The 19,090-nt window shown below is 36.4% G+C and overlaps 1 protein-coding gene and 1 pseudogene across 2 annotated transcripts; both read left to right on the top strand.

The window, feature by feature from the left end:
- Positions 1 to 1,767: 1,767 nt before the first annotated feature.
- LOC109827926 (uncharacterized protein At4g37920, chloroplastic) lies at positions 1,768 to 12,697 on the top strand. Of its 2 annotated transcripts, none has more exons than XM_020394949.1 (6): positions 1,768 to 2,025; positions 9,482 to 9,759; positions 10,030 to 10,195; positions 10,498 to 10,742; positions 10,897 to 11,084; positions 12,105 to 12,697. In XM_020394949.1, exons 1-6 carry the CDS (start codon positions 1,827 to 1,829, stop codon positions 12,304 to 12,306), a joined length of 1,278 nt encoding a protein of 425 aa, XP_020250538.1. In that variant the 5' UTR covers positions 1,768 to 1,826; the 3' UTR covers positions 12,307 to 12,697. The 2 variants fall into 2 exon arrangements, with proteins under 2 accessions (XP_020250538.1, XP_020250539.1); XM_020394950.1 differs by having other exon boundaries at positions 12,070 to 12,298.
- Positions 12,698 to 15,150: 2,453 nt separating this feature from the next.
- The window catches only part of LOC109827923, a 13,318-nt pseudogene continuing 9,378 nt past the window's right edge, over positions 15,151 to 19,090 (top strand).

Genomic DNA, 19,090 nt, shown 5'->3' with positions numbered 1-19,090 from the left:
AGATAGATATTGATGATGCCGAACGATTCCAACGATTCCTTGATCGACATAGGAAGATACAAGATAGGGAAGCTCATTTTATGCTTCGAAACGCACTAATTGAACATTTATGGCAGAAGCACGGCAACGAAGGAATATAATTTAAATATTGTAATTTATGCTTGTATTTTTTTATGGAGCGAGTTAAATAGATCCCCATATTTAAAATTTCATATCTGATACTTATTTATTTAATTTAAAAATTAATAATTTTATAATAATACTAAAATAAATTAATCTTAGTTTCATTTTAAAGATCTCAACGAGCCCTTTCCAAATATATAATGATTTCAAATATTAGATTAATAATTTTTTAACTATATTTATTTGAAATTAAACATCTAATTTAAATTACTAAGAAGGATGGCAAAATGGTAAATTTTAAGAAATCAAATAGTTAAAAATGACAAAATTGTAAATAAAAAATCATGAATAGGGTTATGGAGAGACCCTCCAAAATTTATCCCCACCCTCCAAATTTGGAGGGTCAAATTTGGAGATCTCCAAATTTGGAGAGTGGTTGGAGAGGTTCTACTCTCCAAATTTGGAGATTTTGGAGATTTAGAGGGTGGTTGGAGATGGTCTTAGTCCGGTACTTTCTTTTAATACTCTTTGCACGCGATGCGTGCTTGATCCAGTATAAAATTTTATGTATTAAAATATAATTGTTAAATTCCCAATAGCGACGCTACTATAAGCTGTTTGGTTGGTTTCCTAAAAACCAAGAAAAGGAAAAGGTACATGGAAATGTAATAAAATATTATTAGATTCCATTTCCATTCCTAAAAACCACCCACAACATCCAATAAAATATTATTTTTATCCTCCAACTCAACTCATCTCATCTCATTTATTACCTTTAAAAATAAATCAAACACAAGAAATGTGTCACATCGTCAAGGTCACATCATCTCATCTCATCTCATCTTTAAAAATCACTCACATCATCCAATAAAAAATTAACAACTCATCTCCTCTCATCTCTATTTCTTCTCCACCCATTTCCTCAAAAAAAACTAGGAAATGAGTTTCCTTAAGTGTGAGTCACATCATCTAATAATATAATGACAACTCATCTCATCTCATTTCTTTTCTTAGTTTTAAGAATGAACCAAACACAAGAAAAAAATCTAAACAAGGAAAGTCTTTTCCTTTTAAGTCTTTTCCTTTTAAGTCTTTTCCTTATTTTTTTAGCCAACCAAACACAAGAAAAGAATCTCCAATAAGTTTTATTTAAAAATCACTCACATAATCCAATAATATGGTGACAACTCATCTCCTCTCATTTCCTTTTTACTTTTAAAAAGTGAACCAAACACAAGAAATTGACCAATATTTAAGAAAACATTTTCTTTTCTTCCCATTTCCAATTTTTTTAGCGAACCAAACAGCCCCTAAATATACCAACACTTGCAAAAATTTTGAAATGAATATTAGTGGTCATCGATCTTTAAAACGATTAATTGCTCTTATTATTTCATGATTCTAATTGTTGGACGTTCTGGTCCATCGCTTGCTCTGTATAATAATTGTCTTTACTTTCTTGTAGAACCCAAACTCTCTGTTTAATACTATTTTCAGACCCAAGCTCTCTCTTTCTAATAAAGGGCCGCAAATAAACTGCGCCCTTGTTGATGGGCCATGCCCATAAGCCCAATTCCGAAGAAAAGCAAAGCACGCTGGGCACCTTATTTAAGCCCAACTCAGCCCATTAGTCGACCTCATCACCTCCTCTCCCCTCCTCCTCTCCTCCTCCTCCTCTCTTGACTCTGAGCACAAGCATCATCATGCTGAGCCTTAAACCCTCCATAAATCCCGCACCAAAATCCTTGTTTTCTGATAGAGAATCTCTTTCTTCTGTTGCTATTCTCAGCTTAACCCCTCAATCCCCAGCTCTTGCAGTCCCAAAATGCTGTTCAATCCTCACTCCGAGCTGCAGAAAGAGGAGGGACCAAACCTCTCGTTTTCATTCATTCTGTAGGCCAAGTAAGAAATCTAGTTCCTGGGTTTTTTCTTTTATGGGTTATTGTGCTAGCAATCTTTGTGTTTTGCCTTTGATTGTGTGTAAAAGAGGAGATAACAAAGAATTTAGGTACTCTTCATCTGGATAATAAGTAGCGGAAATAGATCCATAAATCTAACCGTTTGGTTATGGTAGTCATCACGGTTTGTTACCCATTCATCATTGAAATGGTTGTGGGATTCATTTGCTCGATATTTCATAAACTTCGTATATAGGTGTCATGATTGATATGTTGGATTTAATCTAATAAATCTATTTGTGGGAACATATGATTAATCAATGTGTATTGCTATCTTTCAGGATAACCCACTAAAGTGATCAATTAAATGATTAATCAATGTGTATTGCTATCTTTCAGGATAACCCACTAAAGTGATCAATTAATTTGGGTTAATGGGTATTTAAACCCACTAAAGTGATCAATTAATTTGGGTTAATGGGTATTTAAATAAATCATGGGGTTATATGTGCAAATGTCATATTGTAATTGTGATTTGTTGAGGGGCCAAATTACAAATTTACAACATCTATAAATAATGGGTTATGATCCCTAATCTAGGGTTACATTCTCTAAGTCTCTTCACCCCCATCTAGAGAGAAATTCGGCTATAGAGAAACCCTAAGGTTAGAAGATCCAAAACCCATATCAGGTTTCATCTATGGATTCAGGTATAAGCTTCCGCTCTTTTGATTATTGTTAATCTCTTCGAATTAATCATGGCTTTATGGTTTTAGATCTCAAGTTTTTATTAGATCTAACAAGTAGTATCAGAGCCATCTTTGATTAATTCTTAGGGATTTAAGGTTTTAAAATTGGGTTTTTGATCTTAAATCTCTGGTTTTTTGGATTAAGATCTGTTCTCGGATGAACAGTAACGTTCGGATGAACAGTAATGGCTGTTGAAAATTTTTTCAGATGAACAATACCGTTTTTTGGATGAACAGTAACTAAAAAAATCGTCGATGAACCGTAACATTTTGGATTTTTTTTCTTTGATTTTTTCTTGGATCTGGATCACAAAATTTTCCAATTATGGATCTGGTTTTTTGAAAATAAAAATCAAGGAATTTTGGGTTTGGTCGGCGGCGGTTTCGGTTTGAAACCCTAAGGGTTCGTGGCGAAAATTAAGGAGGTGGTTACCTCAAACGAACTTCGCGTTCGTTCTCAGGTGAGCTTCACGCTCAAATTTAACCGAACTTCACGTTCAGTTCTCAAGTGAGCATCGCGCTCAAATCAAACGAACCTCGCGTTCGTTCTAAGGTGAGCCTCGAGCTCAATTTAAACGAACTTCGCGTTCGTTCTAAGGTGAGTCTCGCGCTCAGTTCTAAGGTGAGCCTCGCGCTCAATTCAAGTCGAACCTCGCGTTCGTATTTCAGTCGAACCTCGCGTTCGTTTTCAGTCGAACCTCGCGTTCGTATTTCAGTCAAACCTCGCGTTCGTATTTCAGTCGAACCTCGCGTTCGTTTTCAGTCGAACCTCGCGTTCGCATTTCAGTCGAACCTCACGTTCGTATTTCAGTCGAACCTCGCGTTCGTTTTTTAGTCGAACCTCGCGTTCGTATCTCAAGTTGAACCTCGCGTTCATTTTTTCAAACGAACCTCGCGTTCGTTCTCAAGTTGAACCTCGCGTTCTTTTTTCAAACGAACCTCGCGTTCGTACTTAAGTGAGTCTCGTACTCAATACAGTCGAACCTCGCGTTCGAAGTCAAGCGAACTTCGTGTTCACTATGGTTAAGCCTCGGCTTTTCATGGGTCCACCTTGGTATACTTAATTTATTTAATTAAGTTATGTGCCCTGATTAAGCTATGAGACCCAAATTAAGTTTTTTTTTTTGGAAATTCAGTTGATTTAAATTAAAACTTTTAATTTAAATCTAATTTGGTTTTTAATCAATTATTTAATTCAAATATTATGACACTAAGGTATTAAGGTTGTCTCTCACTCCAATTGATTAATTGAAACAAGAAGTTGTCAAAGTAACCTCTCTTGTATAGATTGTTCATGAGGAATGTGAGATGTTTGTGTGTATGCTTTCGTGTAAATATTTAATCGGCCCAAAGGAAGGTTAATATTTATTTAGACTGTATACACATCTGCGATGATAAGCGTGTGACAATTATAAGGTTTACATGTGAATAATGAATCGATCCAAAGATAGTTTCATTATTTGACATGAGTTATTGTCAATGTTTGATCATTGCAACAAGGTATCACTTACAAGTTAATATTACTGTCCAAAGACTTGATATTAATGTTGTGCCAGATATCTTGGATGAGATTTGTCATTATTTGAATTTTATTGATTACTAACTAATTATGATTATTGATGTGAGCATTTTTTGTTTTATTTCAGCTAATATATCTGCTGTAACAATTTCTGCTAACATCAACTCAATTCCCATGCTAAATGGGACAAACTTCAAGGTTTGGAAAGAGAACATATTAATTGTTCTTGGCTGCATGGATCTTAACTATGCATTAAGAACTGAACAACCCCAACCTCTCAATGCGGATAGCACTCCTGATGCAAAGAAGGAGCATGAGAAGTGGGAGCGTTCAAATCGCATGAGTCTTATGATCATTAAGCGCGGCGTTCCGGAAGCCTTCAGGGGCATAGAATCCGAAGGGAGTACTAAGGCTAAAGATTTCTTTGCCGAAATTGAGAAGCGTTTTGCGAAAAACGATAAGGTAGAAATAAGCACGTTCTTAGCTCGCTTGATTTCAATGAAGTATAAGGGCAAAGAAAATATCAGGGAGTACATTATGGAAATATCTCATATTGTTTCAAAGCTTAAGGTACTTAAACTCGATCTTTGTGATGAGTTATTAGTGCATCTGGTTCTGCTGTCTCTTCCTGCACAATTCAATCAGTTTAAGGTCAGTTATAACTGCCAAAAGAAGAAATGGACTCTAAATGATCTCATTTCATACTGTGTGCAAGAGGAAGACAGGTTGAAGCAAGATAAGACGGAAAGTGCTCATTTGGCCTATGCCTCTAAGGATAAGGGCAAGAAAAGGAAGAATGATAATGAAGCTGCTAAGGGTCCAGTTCAGAAGAAACAACATAAGGATAATCATGATTGTTTCTTCTGTAACAAACCTGGACACGTAAAGAAGGATTGTACAAAATATCACGCCTGTCGTGCTAATAAGGGTACGTTCCTTACTTTGGTCTGTTCTGAGGTTAATTTAGCTTTAGTACCTAGAAACACTTGGTGGTTAGACTCTGGTGCTACTACTCACATAAGTGTTTCTATGCAGGGTTGCCTGAGCTACCGAAGCCAAGTGATGTTAAAAGGACACATCTTTGTGGGCGACGGACAATCGGTAGATGTGGAAGCAATTGGGCACTTTAGGTTGTTGTTAGGAACTGGTTCATATTTGGATTTGAAAGATACTTTTGTAGTACCGTCTTTTAGACGGAATTTAATTTCTGTTTCTGTATTGGACAAATCAGGTTATTCTTGTTCATTTGGAAACAGTTAATTCAGTTTATCTTTTAATTCAAATGCTGTGGGAACCAGTTACTTGAGTACTTATGACAACCTATATTTGCTTGGTACAATTGCTTTTTATAATGAATCCTTGCATGTGGAATCACGTGGTACTAAGCGTAAATTAAATAAGAAAAATTCAGCGACATTATGGCATAAGCGCTTAGGTCATATCTCAAAAGGTAGAGTTGAGCGTCTTGTGTCTGATGGCATTTTGGATTCCCTTGATTTTTCGGACTTCGACGTATGTGTTGAATGTATCAAGGGAAAACAGACCAAAGTGAAAAGATTAGGTGCCAACAGATCTTCGGATGTCTTAGAATTGATACATACGGATATTTGTGGGCCATTCCCTACGGAATCCTGGAATGGTCAACAATATTTTATATCATTCATAGACGATTACTCACGTTATGGGCACCTATATCTTATTCATGAAAAATCTGAGTCTCTGGACATGTTCAAAGCCTATAAAGCTGAAGTTGAGAATCAACTCAACAGAAGAATTAAAACTGTTATATCTGATCGTGGTGGTGAGTACAACGGTAGATATGATGGTTCAGGTGAACAACGTCCAGGACCATTTGCTAGATACCTAGAGAAATGCGGTATCGTCCCACAGTACACTATGCCAGGTTCACCTAGCATGAATGGTGTAGCTGAAAGACGAAACATGACTCTTAAGGATATGGTAAGAAGTATGATTGCTCATTCTTCTTTACTAGAGTCACTCTGGGGAGAAACACTTAAGACAGCAGCTTACATTCTGAACAGAGTACTAAGTAAAGCAGTTGCTAAAACACCTTATGAGCTTTGGACTGGTCGAAAGCCCAGTTTAAAGAACTTACATATTTGGGGATGTCCAGCTGAGGCAAGGTCTTATAGGCCAAATGAAAAGAAATTGGACTCCAAAACAGTTAGCAACTACTTTATTGGGTACTCTGAACGCTCTGGGGCTTTAAGTTTTATGATCCCACTATAAGGAATATTTTTGAGACGGGAACAGCAACATTCTTTGAGGATGTTGAGTTTGGGGGGAGAAATAAGGTTAGAGACATTAGTTTTGAGGAGGAATTGGCTTCAGATCCAATCCATACAGTTACTTTTGACAATATTCAGGTTCCTATACCTGTTGTTGCTCAAGAAGTAAATCCGGAACCTCAAGATGATAATGTTGAACAACTCCCTGTTCCAGAAGAACAAACTCAACAACCTCAAGAACCAGTGCCATTAAGGAGATCCACGAGAGAAAAGAGAAATGCTATTCCGGATGATTATATTGTATTTCTCCAAGAACATGAGGAAAGTAATGGAATGTTGGAAGATGATCCAATCAATTTCCTTCAGGCCATGAAAAGTTTTAACTCTCAACAGTGGATTGATGCTATGAATGAAGAGTACAAGTCTATGCAAGACAATAAAGTTTGAGAACTTGTCCCGTTACCAGAAGGTGCAAAACCAATTGGTTGTAAATGGATTTTTAAAACCAAGCGGGATGCAAACGGTAATGTTGAGAGGTATAAGGCACGTCTTGTGGCTAAAGGCTATACTCAAAAGGAAGGCATTGACTATACAAAGACTTTCTCTCCGGTTTTATCGAAAGACTCTTTCAGAACAATCATGGCACTTGTTGCTCATTATGATCTTGAGTTACATCAGATGGATGTTAAGACTGCATTTCTCAATGGCGACATTGATGAGATGATTTATATGGTGCAACCAGAAAACTTTGTGTCAGGAGACCCAAAGAATATGGTCTGCAAATTAAGGAAATCTATCTATGGACTCAAGCAAGCTCCTCGTCAATGGTATCATAAGTTTCAACAAATAATTATCTCGTTCGGTTTTGAGATGAACATTGTTGATGACTGTGTATATCACAAGTTCAGTGGGAGTAAGTATATTTTTCTGGTTCTGTATGTCGATGACATATTGCTTGCCACTAATGATATAGGCATGTTGCACGAAACCAAGAGATTTCTATCAAAGAATTTTGAGATGAAAGATCTTGGGGACGCCTCTTTTATATTAGGGATCCAGATACATCGAGATCGTTCTTGGGGTATTCTTGGATTATCACAAAAGAGCTATATCGATAAGGTATTTAAAAGGTTTGGCATGCAAGACTGCAGACCAAGAGACACCCATGTGGCTAAAGGAGACAAATTTAGTCTCAATCAGTGCCCTAAAGGTAACCTTGAAATTCAGGAAATGCAGAAGATTCCTTATGCTTCGGCTGTAGGAAGTCTAATGTATGCTCAGGTATGTATGCGTCCGGATATTGCGTACATTGTTGGGATGTTAGGCAGATACTTAAGCAACCCTGGTATGGATCATTGGATAGCAGTCAAAAGGGTTATGAGGTATCTTCAGAAAATAAAAGATTACATGCTCACATACAGAAAATCAGAACAGTTAGAGGTCATTAGGTATTCGGACTCTGATTTTGCTGGATGTCAAGATAGCAGAAAGTCTATATCAGGCTACATTTATATGTTAGCAGGAGGAGCTATATCATGAAAAAGTGTTAAACAGACACTCGTAGCTTCCTCCACTATGGCAGCAGAATTTGTAGCTTGCTATGAGGCATCCAATCAGGGAATATGGCTGCGAAATTTTGTCACGGGACTGCGCATTTTGGAAAATGTTGAAAGACCACTAAGGTTATATTGTGACAATAAATCTGCAGTAATGTATTCCAATAACAACAGGAGCTCAACTAAGTCAAAACATATTGACATTAAGTTCCTGGTTGTGAAAGAAAGGGTACAGAGTGGACAGATATCCATAGAGCACATTGGGACAAACTCCATGATAGCTGATCCTCTTACTAAGGGATTGCCACCTAAGGTCTTTCATGAGCATACTGCTCATATGGGTGTGGTATTATTTGAGGATATTATGTTTTAGTGGGAGTTTGTATTTGTGGTGCTTTATGTTTGGTTGTATTGTCTGATCAGAATAAAGTATTCAGTTAAGACACTCTGTTACATTATGTTTGGTTTTGACCTCACTAAGGAGGACCAGTTGAAAATAGACATGTACTGATCACATTGCATGTAATTTTCATGCTGCACATCCATGATTGATCTATGTCGTTTGATTGTATTGGTATATGTGACCATTGATGGGTCGAGTCACGATAAATGTGACGAAGGCCGCTTTGATCCTATATTGATATAGTCAATGGACGAGATTGTTCGGAAATACCTTTTCAGTAATAGCAATTTTTTGAGCTCATAAGGGTATACACAATTTAAGGAATCATATAGTGCCCAAATGGGAGATTGTTGGATTTAATCTAATAAATCTATTTGTGGGCACATATGATTAATCAATGTGTATTGCTATCTTTCAGGATAACCCACTAAAGTGATCAATTAATTTGGGTTAATGGGTATTTAAATAAATCATGGAGTTATATGTGCAGATACCAGGTTGTAATTGTGATTTGTTGAGGGGCCAAATTATAAATTTACAACATCTATAAATAAGGGGTTATGGTCCCTAATCTAGGGTTACATTCTCTAAGTCTCTTCACCCCCATCTAGAGAGAAATTCGGCTATAGAGAAGTCCCTAATCTAGGGTTACATTCTCTAAGTCTCTTCACCCCCATCTAGAGAGAAATTCGGCTATAGAGAAACCCTAAGGTTAGAAGATCCAAAACCCATCTCAGGTTTCATCTATGGATTCAGGTATAAGCTTCCGCTCTTTTGATTATTGTTAATCTCTTCGAATTAATCATGGCTTTATGGTTTTAGATCTCAAGTTTTTATTAGATCTAACATGATATCCTTTCTTATGTGCTGGCTTTATGTTCTAATTACACTATTGTTACTATTAGATTTTAAAATTACACAATACTGAGTGTCTCTATCTTCATCACTTACATTCTATCTCACTATTTGATGACATCGTTGTAGATTCTGCAGCGAATGGCGCCGTTATTTCCAATGTGGATGAACAAAATGAGGTCGAGGTTGCAAAAGGGTATACGATGACCCAATTTTGTGATAAGATGATTGGATTCTTCATGCATGAGAAACCCGAAACAAAAGATTGGAGGAAGCTCTTGGTGTTCAGGGATGAATGGAAAAAATACAAAGAGAGCTTTTTCAATAGATGTCAGGCTCGTGCAGATAATGAGACAGACCAAGCTCTGAAGCAGAAATTAGTCATGCTTGCTAGGAAAGTTAAGAAGGTATTTTCTTCCTAACTCTGTGTGAATGTATTTTCTTCCTAACTTTGTGTAAAGGTATTTTCTTCCTAACTTTGTGTACTTCTTTTAGTGGGGAAGTCATGAATTTTTCACTTGAGATTGTATAGAGATGTGTTGAGCAATGATCTCAGAATGTATTGCCCTTTTAATTGAAGTTAATGCGTGCTAATGCTAGACTGTTTCTATCAAAAACCATTCCCTATATTATTCTTTATTGAAAATTCTAATTTTAATAATGGTGTGAAATCGCAGATAGATGATGAGATAGAGAAACATACAAACCTTCTCCAAGAAATTCAAGACAACCCTACAGATTTAAATGCTGTTGTTGCAAGACGACGCAAGGACTTCACTGCAGAATTTTTCCGCCACCTCAACGTATTGGCAGACGCTTATGATCAACTTGAGGATAAAGATGGTGAATACTATTTGATTTTTTCAGAGTTTTACCAATACTTCAACAATTTGTTGCTACAGATTCAATAACCTCGTACTTGGTTCTATTCACATTAATAGTGCAATGTCTATGACTCATGCTAACATTTTTTTTAAACTCTGCATCTCTGCCTGGTTTACTGGATGAAAGCAAGCAAAACATCAGAAAATGAACCATTTTAACTAGTGCATTCTGAATGTTGTATATGTCAGCTTGAAAATACTAATATATGCATTCACATATTTGTTTTTGAATGAGTTTTAAAACATTTTCTTCTTGAATAGCAATGGCTAGACTTGGAGCTAAATGCTTGTCGGCAGTTCGTGCTTATGACAATGCATTGGAGCAGTTGGACACTCTGGATGTTGCTCAGTCAAAATTTGATGATATTCTGAACTCTTCTTCACTTGATGCTGCATGTGAAAAGATAAAGCGCCTAGCTAAAGCAAAGGAACTAGATTCATCCTTGATTCTTCTGATAAATAGAGCTTGGGTAGCAGCAAAAGAGTCTACATCAATGAAGAATGAGGTACTGCCTAGACCTTAATAAAATATGTGCACGCATGTGTAGAATAAAAAAGATAATCATCCCATGGTTATGCTTTCTTCATTGATTATCTGCTGAATTCTGCTTGATATTTCTTGTACCAACACTTAAGATGTTTATTCTGAGATTTCTGCAGGTCAAAGACATCATGTATCATATATATAAAGCCACAAATAAAAGCCTTAAAAGCATAGCACCACCTGAGATAAAGCTACTCAAACACTTGTTGAACATTACAGACCCAGAGGAGAGGTTTTCAGCTCTAGCTACTGCTTTCTCTCCAGGAGACGAGCATGAGGTCAAGGACGTTGATGCGTTGTACACGTAAGTTCTCTTGTTTTTCAAATTCCTGTGAATTCACGCTGTATAAATTCCCATTATTTTAATGCTTGGTATCTCTTTCCTTTACCTCATAGGATTTGACTGCTTTGGAATCAACTAAGCGGGTCCAGCTGTTTAAGGAGTTAATTGCATATCTAAATAAAACCCCAAATAGGCATAAAAATCATTAGAGACCGAGATTTCCCTTTTTTCAAAGAATATTTCAAGCTCTTTATCGCTGCTTTATAAAAGTATAAGTAAATACGACCTTAATATATCGGCAATAACTGATCCATAAGGATAGGAACTGAGAAGAATATTTCCTCATTTAGACTCAAATGGGAAAAATGAGGGGGAGGGGGCGGGGGCCTGATAAGTGGCGACGGCAGAATATTTTGAATTTTGGAGACTAGTGTGAGTTTACTTATCTAAATCTGTATTTAATCTCATTTGAAAGACGCCTGCAATTGTAGGGATACTTTTTCTTTCTAATTTTTTTTGCTCTCTATCTTGAGATCCAATTACTAGAGTTAATGTGGTTTTCAGAATGTTTTTCTGTAGCTAGTTGATGAATTTTGATTCTGCCCTTTGGAGGCTACTTGATTTTTTTCTACAATCAAAGAGCTAGCTTACATCCAGAAAGGTGGTAGTTTTATTTCTCTCTTTGTTAGGGGCTGCTAATCTACTGGTATTACGTCAAATGTCCATATTTATCTCGAAGTATCCTCACTAGCTTGGTGTATGGATACCAGTACAAGTGTTGGGTACATAAACACAGATGATCATATACAAAAAATACAGAAAAATCACAAATATATTTCTCCATAGATATGGGAATTAAATAACATTTTATCATATATCATGAAAATTATAATTCAATCGTGAACCACCTATGAAATCTATTGAAGATGGTCAAATTCATCTACTTATGATATGGTCATAGGTTCGGCGTGATCATAAATTCTCTTACTTTCATGTGCCGAAATAGGAGACTTTCTCCCTTATGCTGCATTTCTGAGACAGGACGCCGAAGGAGCTGCACAAATGGATCAAGATCATGCTGGAAGCGTACCAAATGAACAAGGAGGAATCTGATATAATGGAAGTTCGGCAAATGAGTGATCCAATGGTCATCCAGAGACTTTCCATTCTCAAGGAGACGATCGAGGAAGAATACTTGAAACAAGATAAAGAGAAGAAAGAGGACTCTGAACCAAAAGAGTAAAGCCTCAGGGTGATGGGGAACCCAGATTTTTTTGTTTTTGTTTTTAATGTTCTGGCTCTGTTTGCATATATTCACAACCAGTGGTCTGTGAGCTGTTTAATGTAACATCCATATGCTGAATTCTGTCTCTCTGGGGGGAAATGAGAACATGAGGGAGGAAACAAAAATCCCTCTACTCCTTGTGTTTCTTTTTTCGATTTTTTTTGGTGCTGGGGAATATAACGAGAGAGGTGTATGTATATGTATATGTATATTGTAGTGGCCAGTCATATATGTATATTGTAGTGGCCAATGACTGGCTTCAACAGTTCAGAGAGATTAGTAATTGAAGTTGTAACCTAGATTGTTAGGCAAGTGTGAAACTTATCTAAACAGTAACCAGTCATCAATTTACTTGGTATAATAGCTTAGTTGGTCTTGTCTTTCTTTTTTAGCTTAGTTGGTCTTTAACAGGAGCTTTGCTACAGGGACCCCAAAATATGGGACCAACAGAGAGGACAGATGATGTGTCCCCCTCCTATTGCATAATGAGTTGATCATCATTAACGATGACCATCTCATTATGCAATAGGAGGGGGACACCTCACATGTCCCCCCAGGTTGGTCCCATATTTTGGGTCCTTTGGGAATTTTTCAAATAATAATCTTTCTTTCATTTATTTCGTGTGATTGTTACAACACCATTAGATGCACGGCTTGTGTCAAACGCTTGTATGGTGGAAAAAGTAAGAATCATTTGTAATGATATTTGGCAATGTTCCTAATTAAAATGTATATCAAAGCAACCAAAAAAATAATAAGTAAATCAGGAATGTGTAGGAAAACACGAAGCTTGACCACAAATTTAACATAAAAGAACAAAATAGGAGTATAATTACTCATAAAGTACCTCGCTCTAATTACACTGCATCCATGAATAATTCCAATGCATTTACAAAGTGCATTGGTAGTCAGTTAATTAATCTCATACGACCACATAATCATCCGTGTACAACTATTTTTTTAAAGGAAATCAGTCATGTATAATTCCATGAAAAACTACATAATCGTTGTACAAAAACGACGGTAGCAACCTTGACAAAGAGAATGAAGGAAGAAAGCATGAATGAGCCTTTGCCATCAAATTCAACCGTTTATGTGATTCTTCACATTTATCAAAAAAAGTTAAATCAAAACTTAAAGTTGTGATCTACCTTCTGAGCTCTGTGCTGTGAATGCTCAAAGAGAGTCGTTGTCGGATCGAAAAACTAACTACATTGAACGTCCTGAGTTTGATCTATTGATTGCAGAGACGCACTGAAAAGAGAAATGCGTGACGCATATAGATGCTAGTTAAAAATTAGATGTAGAGAAGTGGTGAAAAGTGTTGTTCACTTTTTGCTAAGAATAAGTCATACCTTAATTGTGCAATGAGGAAGCGGATCAGTTTGGTTTTCAACTTAAAAAGACATTTCTCAAATTACCTGTTACTAATGTTGAAATCTGAAAAATGAATTTGTGTTTCATAAAATGTTGTTGTTATTAACCAAGACTCTCCGAAACTCTGAAAAATGGACTAAATTTTTGATGAAGAACGAGTTCCTATCCACTAAAGTTTACAAGAGCTTTGTTTCCGCATTACTTCGTTATTATAAATTTGAATTATTATTTTTACAATTGTATCCTCCAAATTATTACTACTGTATCATCCGAATGGCGGTATCTAAACAAATAATATGCACATAAAGAACTCTTCAAATTGTCCATATAGAAATATTTTTGGTACCTAAACAAACAATACCAACATTAGGAACTCTTCAAATTGTTCACATAGAAATAGTAACTGAAGTTGGAACCTTAAGAATTTAACAAGGGTCGCAACTCAAAAAAATCCTGAATCATAAACATCTTCCATGAATAATAAACAGTGATGATTTTGAGAACTGCTGAAGAAGTTAATTTCAACTTAAGGATTTAGCGAGAGTCCTTTATATGAGGATCTAACGAAAGAAATTAATTACTTGCAAAGGATCGTTAACTATGTATTTTCCTATGCCACAAATTCCATTATGAGATATAAAAAAAAGTACTCTCAGATTTATCTTTCTTTATTATTTGGTAAATTTTTTTTTTTTTTTGAAACAGCAGTTCCGGATATGTATCCATAGCTGTTGTTAAGTGATAAACGAGGTTCAGTCAGACTTCAAAGCAAATGAATAGAAATCATATACCGAGTAAAGAGAGGTCACAAAATAAATGTCTCCGCCCTTCACTTGGTGTGACTGCTATGCGCCTATGCCCCCTTGAAGCATGACTTTACTTGGATTCTACTGATTTATTAAACTTTGGACTTGTAGCTTATTAATCCAAAAAGGACAATTTTTTGAAAACACCCATTTTTCAAATTTATATAGCAAAATCAACTCTTTTTGAAAAAAAAATCAGCAAAACCAACCCTTTTCAGATGAAAAGGGTCGGTTTTGCTGCGGAAGAATTTTTTTGAATTGCACGGGACTAACAGCCCCGTGCATTTCGTTTTCTTTTCGAAATGCACTTAGCAGATAGTTTTGAAATGCACGGGACTGCTAGTCCCGTGCAGTTCGAAAAACACTTCCTCTGTAAAACCAACCCTTTTCATCTGAAGAGGGTCGGTTTTGCTAATTTTTTTCCAGAAAAGATCGATTTTGCTATATAAATTTGAAAATTGGGTGTTTTCAAAAATTTGTCCTTCAAAAAATTGGAGCCAAGAGCAAATGAATATTTTTTAGTTTATTATTATAGTATTTCATTTCATAGCTGGGCCGGCCCAAATCAAAGAAGCACATCAAGTCCCCAAATCAAATGTCAAGCACTCACCCTTGCTCTCTCCCTCCCCGGACCAGAGAAAAAAATTGAAGGCTCGGCCCAAAAAGCCCCCAAAATACCAACGATTCCAGATCTCTCTCGCCCCCGCTCTCCTCTCTCTCTCTAAAGAAGAACCACCGGAGTCGCGAGATCCGCCGTCGCCGTCCTCCGACGAGATAACGGAGCCGTAAGATCTTTAATTACTTTTGTAATTCGAAACATAATCAGAAAAACCTAGGTTTTAGAGATTATTTCCTGGATCTAGATTTGATATTCAGCGCAATAGAATCTGGAATAATTTCTCTAGGTTATGAAAATTAAAGGGAATCTAGGGTTTTTAAGCCAACCCGGCTCTTGAAATCTCTTCCCGAATGAAAATGTAAGAACGTTATCTTATTCTCTTTTCATTCACTCAAAAATGATCGCTTGTTTGCTTGTGATTTGAGTTATGGTCGTTATATCGAACTCTGATGCCATAATGACCTGATTTTGTCAAAATTGGTCTTGATGGATCACAATTTCTGTGAAATTGTGTGGTCATTTTTCCACTCCTAAGGTATAACTATGGTTATTATAACAGTTCAGCAGCGAACAACTTGATTGCATGAGAATTCTGCTGGTAGAGGGATTGCTTGGATGACCACTTGTTGTTAGTTAGATGCGAAGAATGTTAACGTTTTTGATTGTAAGGTCAGCTGAGTGCCTATGCAAATCTAAGTTAACAACGGTTGAAGAATAATGCATTTCTTTGAAGGGATGGGAATTATTTGATTAAAAAGGCAGTCTGAATCAAGCAAACTTAAGTTAGATGAAGCAGTCGTAGAAGAGCAAAGTCTAGCGGATTTAGTGGGGTTTGAGAATTGAGGTGCGTTGCAATTTCGAGTTCAGCATAGTAAAAGAATTTTGTTTTTAACATCATTATACCCAAAACTGTTTGTTGGATATATAATTCAATGTTTTAAAAAGTGGACCTTAGGCTGTACCTTGGTCACCCGCGTAGGCCTTGAGAGCACTGAGGGGTGCATTGGGATGCTTACACGGACTGCACTGCTTAGGACTTGGTTGCAATTTCCTCCGTTGCAGCCTCAGTGTCCTCCAACCTCCTTCAGCCTCCTCCACTAACTATGAACAACTCTACCTCCTCCGACTTTCAGAGAACCTCCTCCACCACCACTTAAACAAATAAAGAAATCTGCCTAGGCATCTAGGCGCTAGGCTCTAGTCTGGCACCCGGTTTGTCCAGCGCTTTCTATGATATTGTCATTTATGTCAGTCATTTGTAAGTAAAAAATAAAAAAGGAAAATCGCCTAGGCCGTCTAGCACTTTCTGTAACCTTGATATGTATTGCTGAGGACTTTCAGTTATATGCATCATAACATTGCACTCAGAATATTTTGGAACTTACTTGCTTCTCTTGTTTTTTTTTTTAAATTTTAAATTTCTCAGGTTCAAGTTATTCTGATGGCTATGGTTGATGAACCCCTCTTTCCAATCGCAATTCTTATAGATGAGTTGAAAAATGATGACATACAGCTGCGATTAAACTCCATCCGCAAGCTTCCTACTATTGCACGGGCACTTGGCGAAGAAAGAACAAGGAAAGAGTTGATTCCCTTTCTTAGTGAAAACAATGACGACGATGACGAGGTGCTTCTTGCAATGGCTGAACAGTTGGGCGTATTCATTCCATATGTTGGAGGGGTGGAACATGCTCATGTATTGCTTCAGCCTTTAGAGACGTTATGCGCCGTTGAAGAAACTTGTGTTAGGGACAAGGCTGTTGGATCATTATGTCAAATTGGAGGACAGATGAAGGAGAGTGATATTGTAGACCGGTTCACCCCTTTAGTAAAGGTAACAATGGAAGACCTTAACTCCTGATAACAGGGGCTTATGTTCTATGGAATTGTGACATAGTCTATCTTTTTCTTGGCAGTCACAAGTTCATTTGTGGTTTCTTCGGGCAAATGTGATATTGAAGACACAAGTTGCTTGAAACGTGCTTTTTTTGTTCTTTCTGCTCTTGTTTTACTTTCTTCAAGAGAAGAAAAGTGGAGAAACTAGCTTAATTAATGTTGAAATTCCATGTAACTTAACACATCATCATGTAATTTAGCTGATTTTCATTTTAGAAAAAGTTGGCAAAATAAGTTGAGAGCTTCGTGTATTATTCATTTGGCGAAAGGAAGTGTCACATGCTAGCACCATCTTCTGACTTTATTTATTTATTTATTTTTGTTCTTACACATCGATCCTTTTGTGGTCCTCTTCTTGGATGACTTCCTAAATACCTGTGCCTCCTTTTTGTCCTTGGCATCAATCTTCTTGTACTTGAAAAGTTAACTAAACTTTCAGATTGACACATAGCTTGCACACTGGTTTGGGAAATAGCTTTAAGCATATTGAGCGTTTCTCAACTGTTATTTACATCTTTTGCTGTTCCTGTCTTTTGATTATGGTACCAAATATTTTGCTTTTCAATGTCGGAGATTGCATTACGGTACATATCAAATTTAATTCAGTTGATTAGTCGAGAAACAAAGACTTATCTGTCAACTCTCACTAATGTTTTCGTTTTATATATTCTCTTGCCAGAGGCTAGCAGCTGGTGAGTGGTTTACAGCTCGAGTTTCCTCATGCGGGCTGTTCCATATTGCCTATCCAAGTGCTCCAGAGCCATTGAAGGCAGAACTAAGGTCTATCTATGGTCAGTTGTGTCAAGATGACATGCCTATGGTGAGAAGGTCGGCTGCGTCTAACCTAGGAAAGTTCGCCTCTACAGTGGAGAAAAGCCATTTGAAGACCGACATCATGTCTTTGTTTGAGGATCTAACCCATGACGGTACGTTTTTTTTTTCATGATATGTATTGTTTTAACTTTCCTACTTGGGAATAATAATGCTAATGTTAAGCTTTTCTCCTGACTATTTGGCCGACCGTAGAGATCCTTGTTCTCTCAATTCTGATACTTTTCTGTAGATTTGAATACCCTTTCTCTATGTATTATTATTTTATTTTTAATACTTTCTATTATTTTCAGTTTTCTACTAATTTAAATTTAGTTACTATCTAATTGAGGTAAGTATTTAAATGGGTAGTTATCATGCATGGAAAAAAGTTTATAAACGAGATAAACCATACTGTAAACCATACTGTAAGTAATTTCTTAAACTGCTTAAAAAAATAATATCTTGAGTAATTTATTAGTTTAGTTCAAAGGAATTCATTTCACATTCATCATATCTCAAATGATTTGACCTTATTTTACTTGAATATGTTTGTCTGTATTTTGTCTTGAGATTCGCCAGAAACAATAGTAATAGACCAGCTCTCTGCTGCTCCGTTTACCCATTTAGAGGTTACATGGAAATTAAAATAAAGATGATTCAACCTATCACTTTTCTTTAATTAATGTGTCTGCATGAGTAGTCTTGTCAATTCACATCCATAGTTATTTGCACGTATGGAAAGATCTTTGCTGACATTAGATTCTATAAAATGTTCCTGTCCAGACATTGAGAACGAACATGATAGATAGTTATTTTATCATACTTGATTCAAATTTCCATCAAATAGTTTGTAATTTTGTCTAAGTGCTCAAACATGAACTGCTCAGAAATTAGTTATACATGTTTCTTGCTACTCACCTCTCCTTTTTACATGCATGGGAAATTGGCAATAAATATTGAACCTAAATTTACCAGTTGAGGAATTGCTGCGGGTGCACATGATGATTTCCTGCATGGAATGCTGGCTGTTTACATCTTGTTTCTTGATAAACCAAGACTGATAGTTTAGTATTCTTGATAAACCACCGCTTATACAAATACAGTTTGACGTATCAAAGTTTTATAGGACAAATGCAGGGCAGAATGAATTACATTTCAGCCTTTTTATTGTTCTTATTGTCCCTTATTATTATTTTTTCAGATGTCACTGAATTAATGTGTTCTTCTCTTT

The sequence above is a fragment of the Asparagus officinalis genome, unplaced genomic scaffold, assembly GCF_001876935.1.
Source record: "Asparagus officinalis unplaced genomic scaffold, Aspof.V1 AsparagusV1_Un553, whole genome shotgun sequence".
NCBI classification, from domain to species: domain Eukaryota; kingdom Viridiplantae; phylum Streptophyta; class Magnoliopsida; order Asparagales; family Asparagaceae; genus Asparagus; species Asparagus officinalis.
Note: the sequence above shows the minus strand (reverse complement) of the source record. Positions and strands in the feature narration are given on the sequence as shown.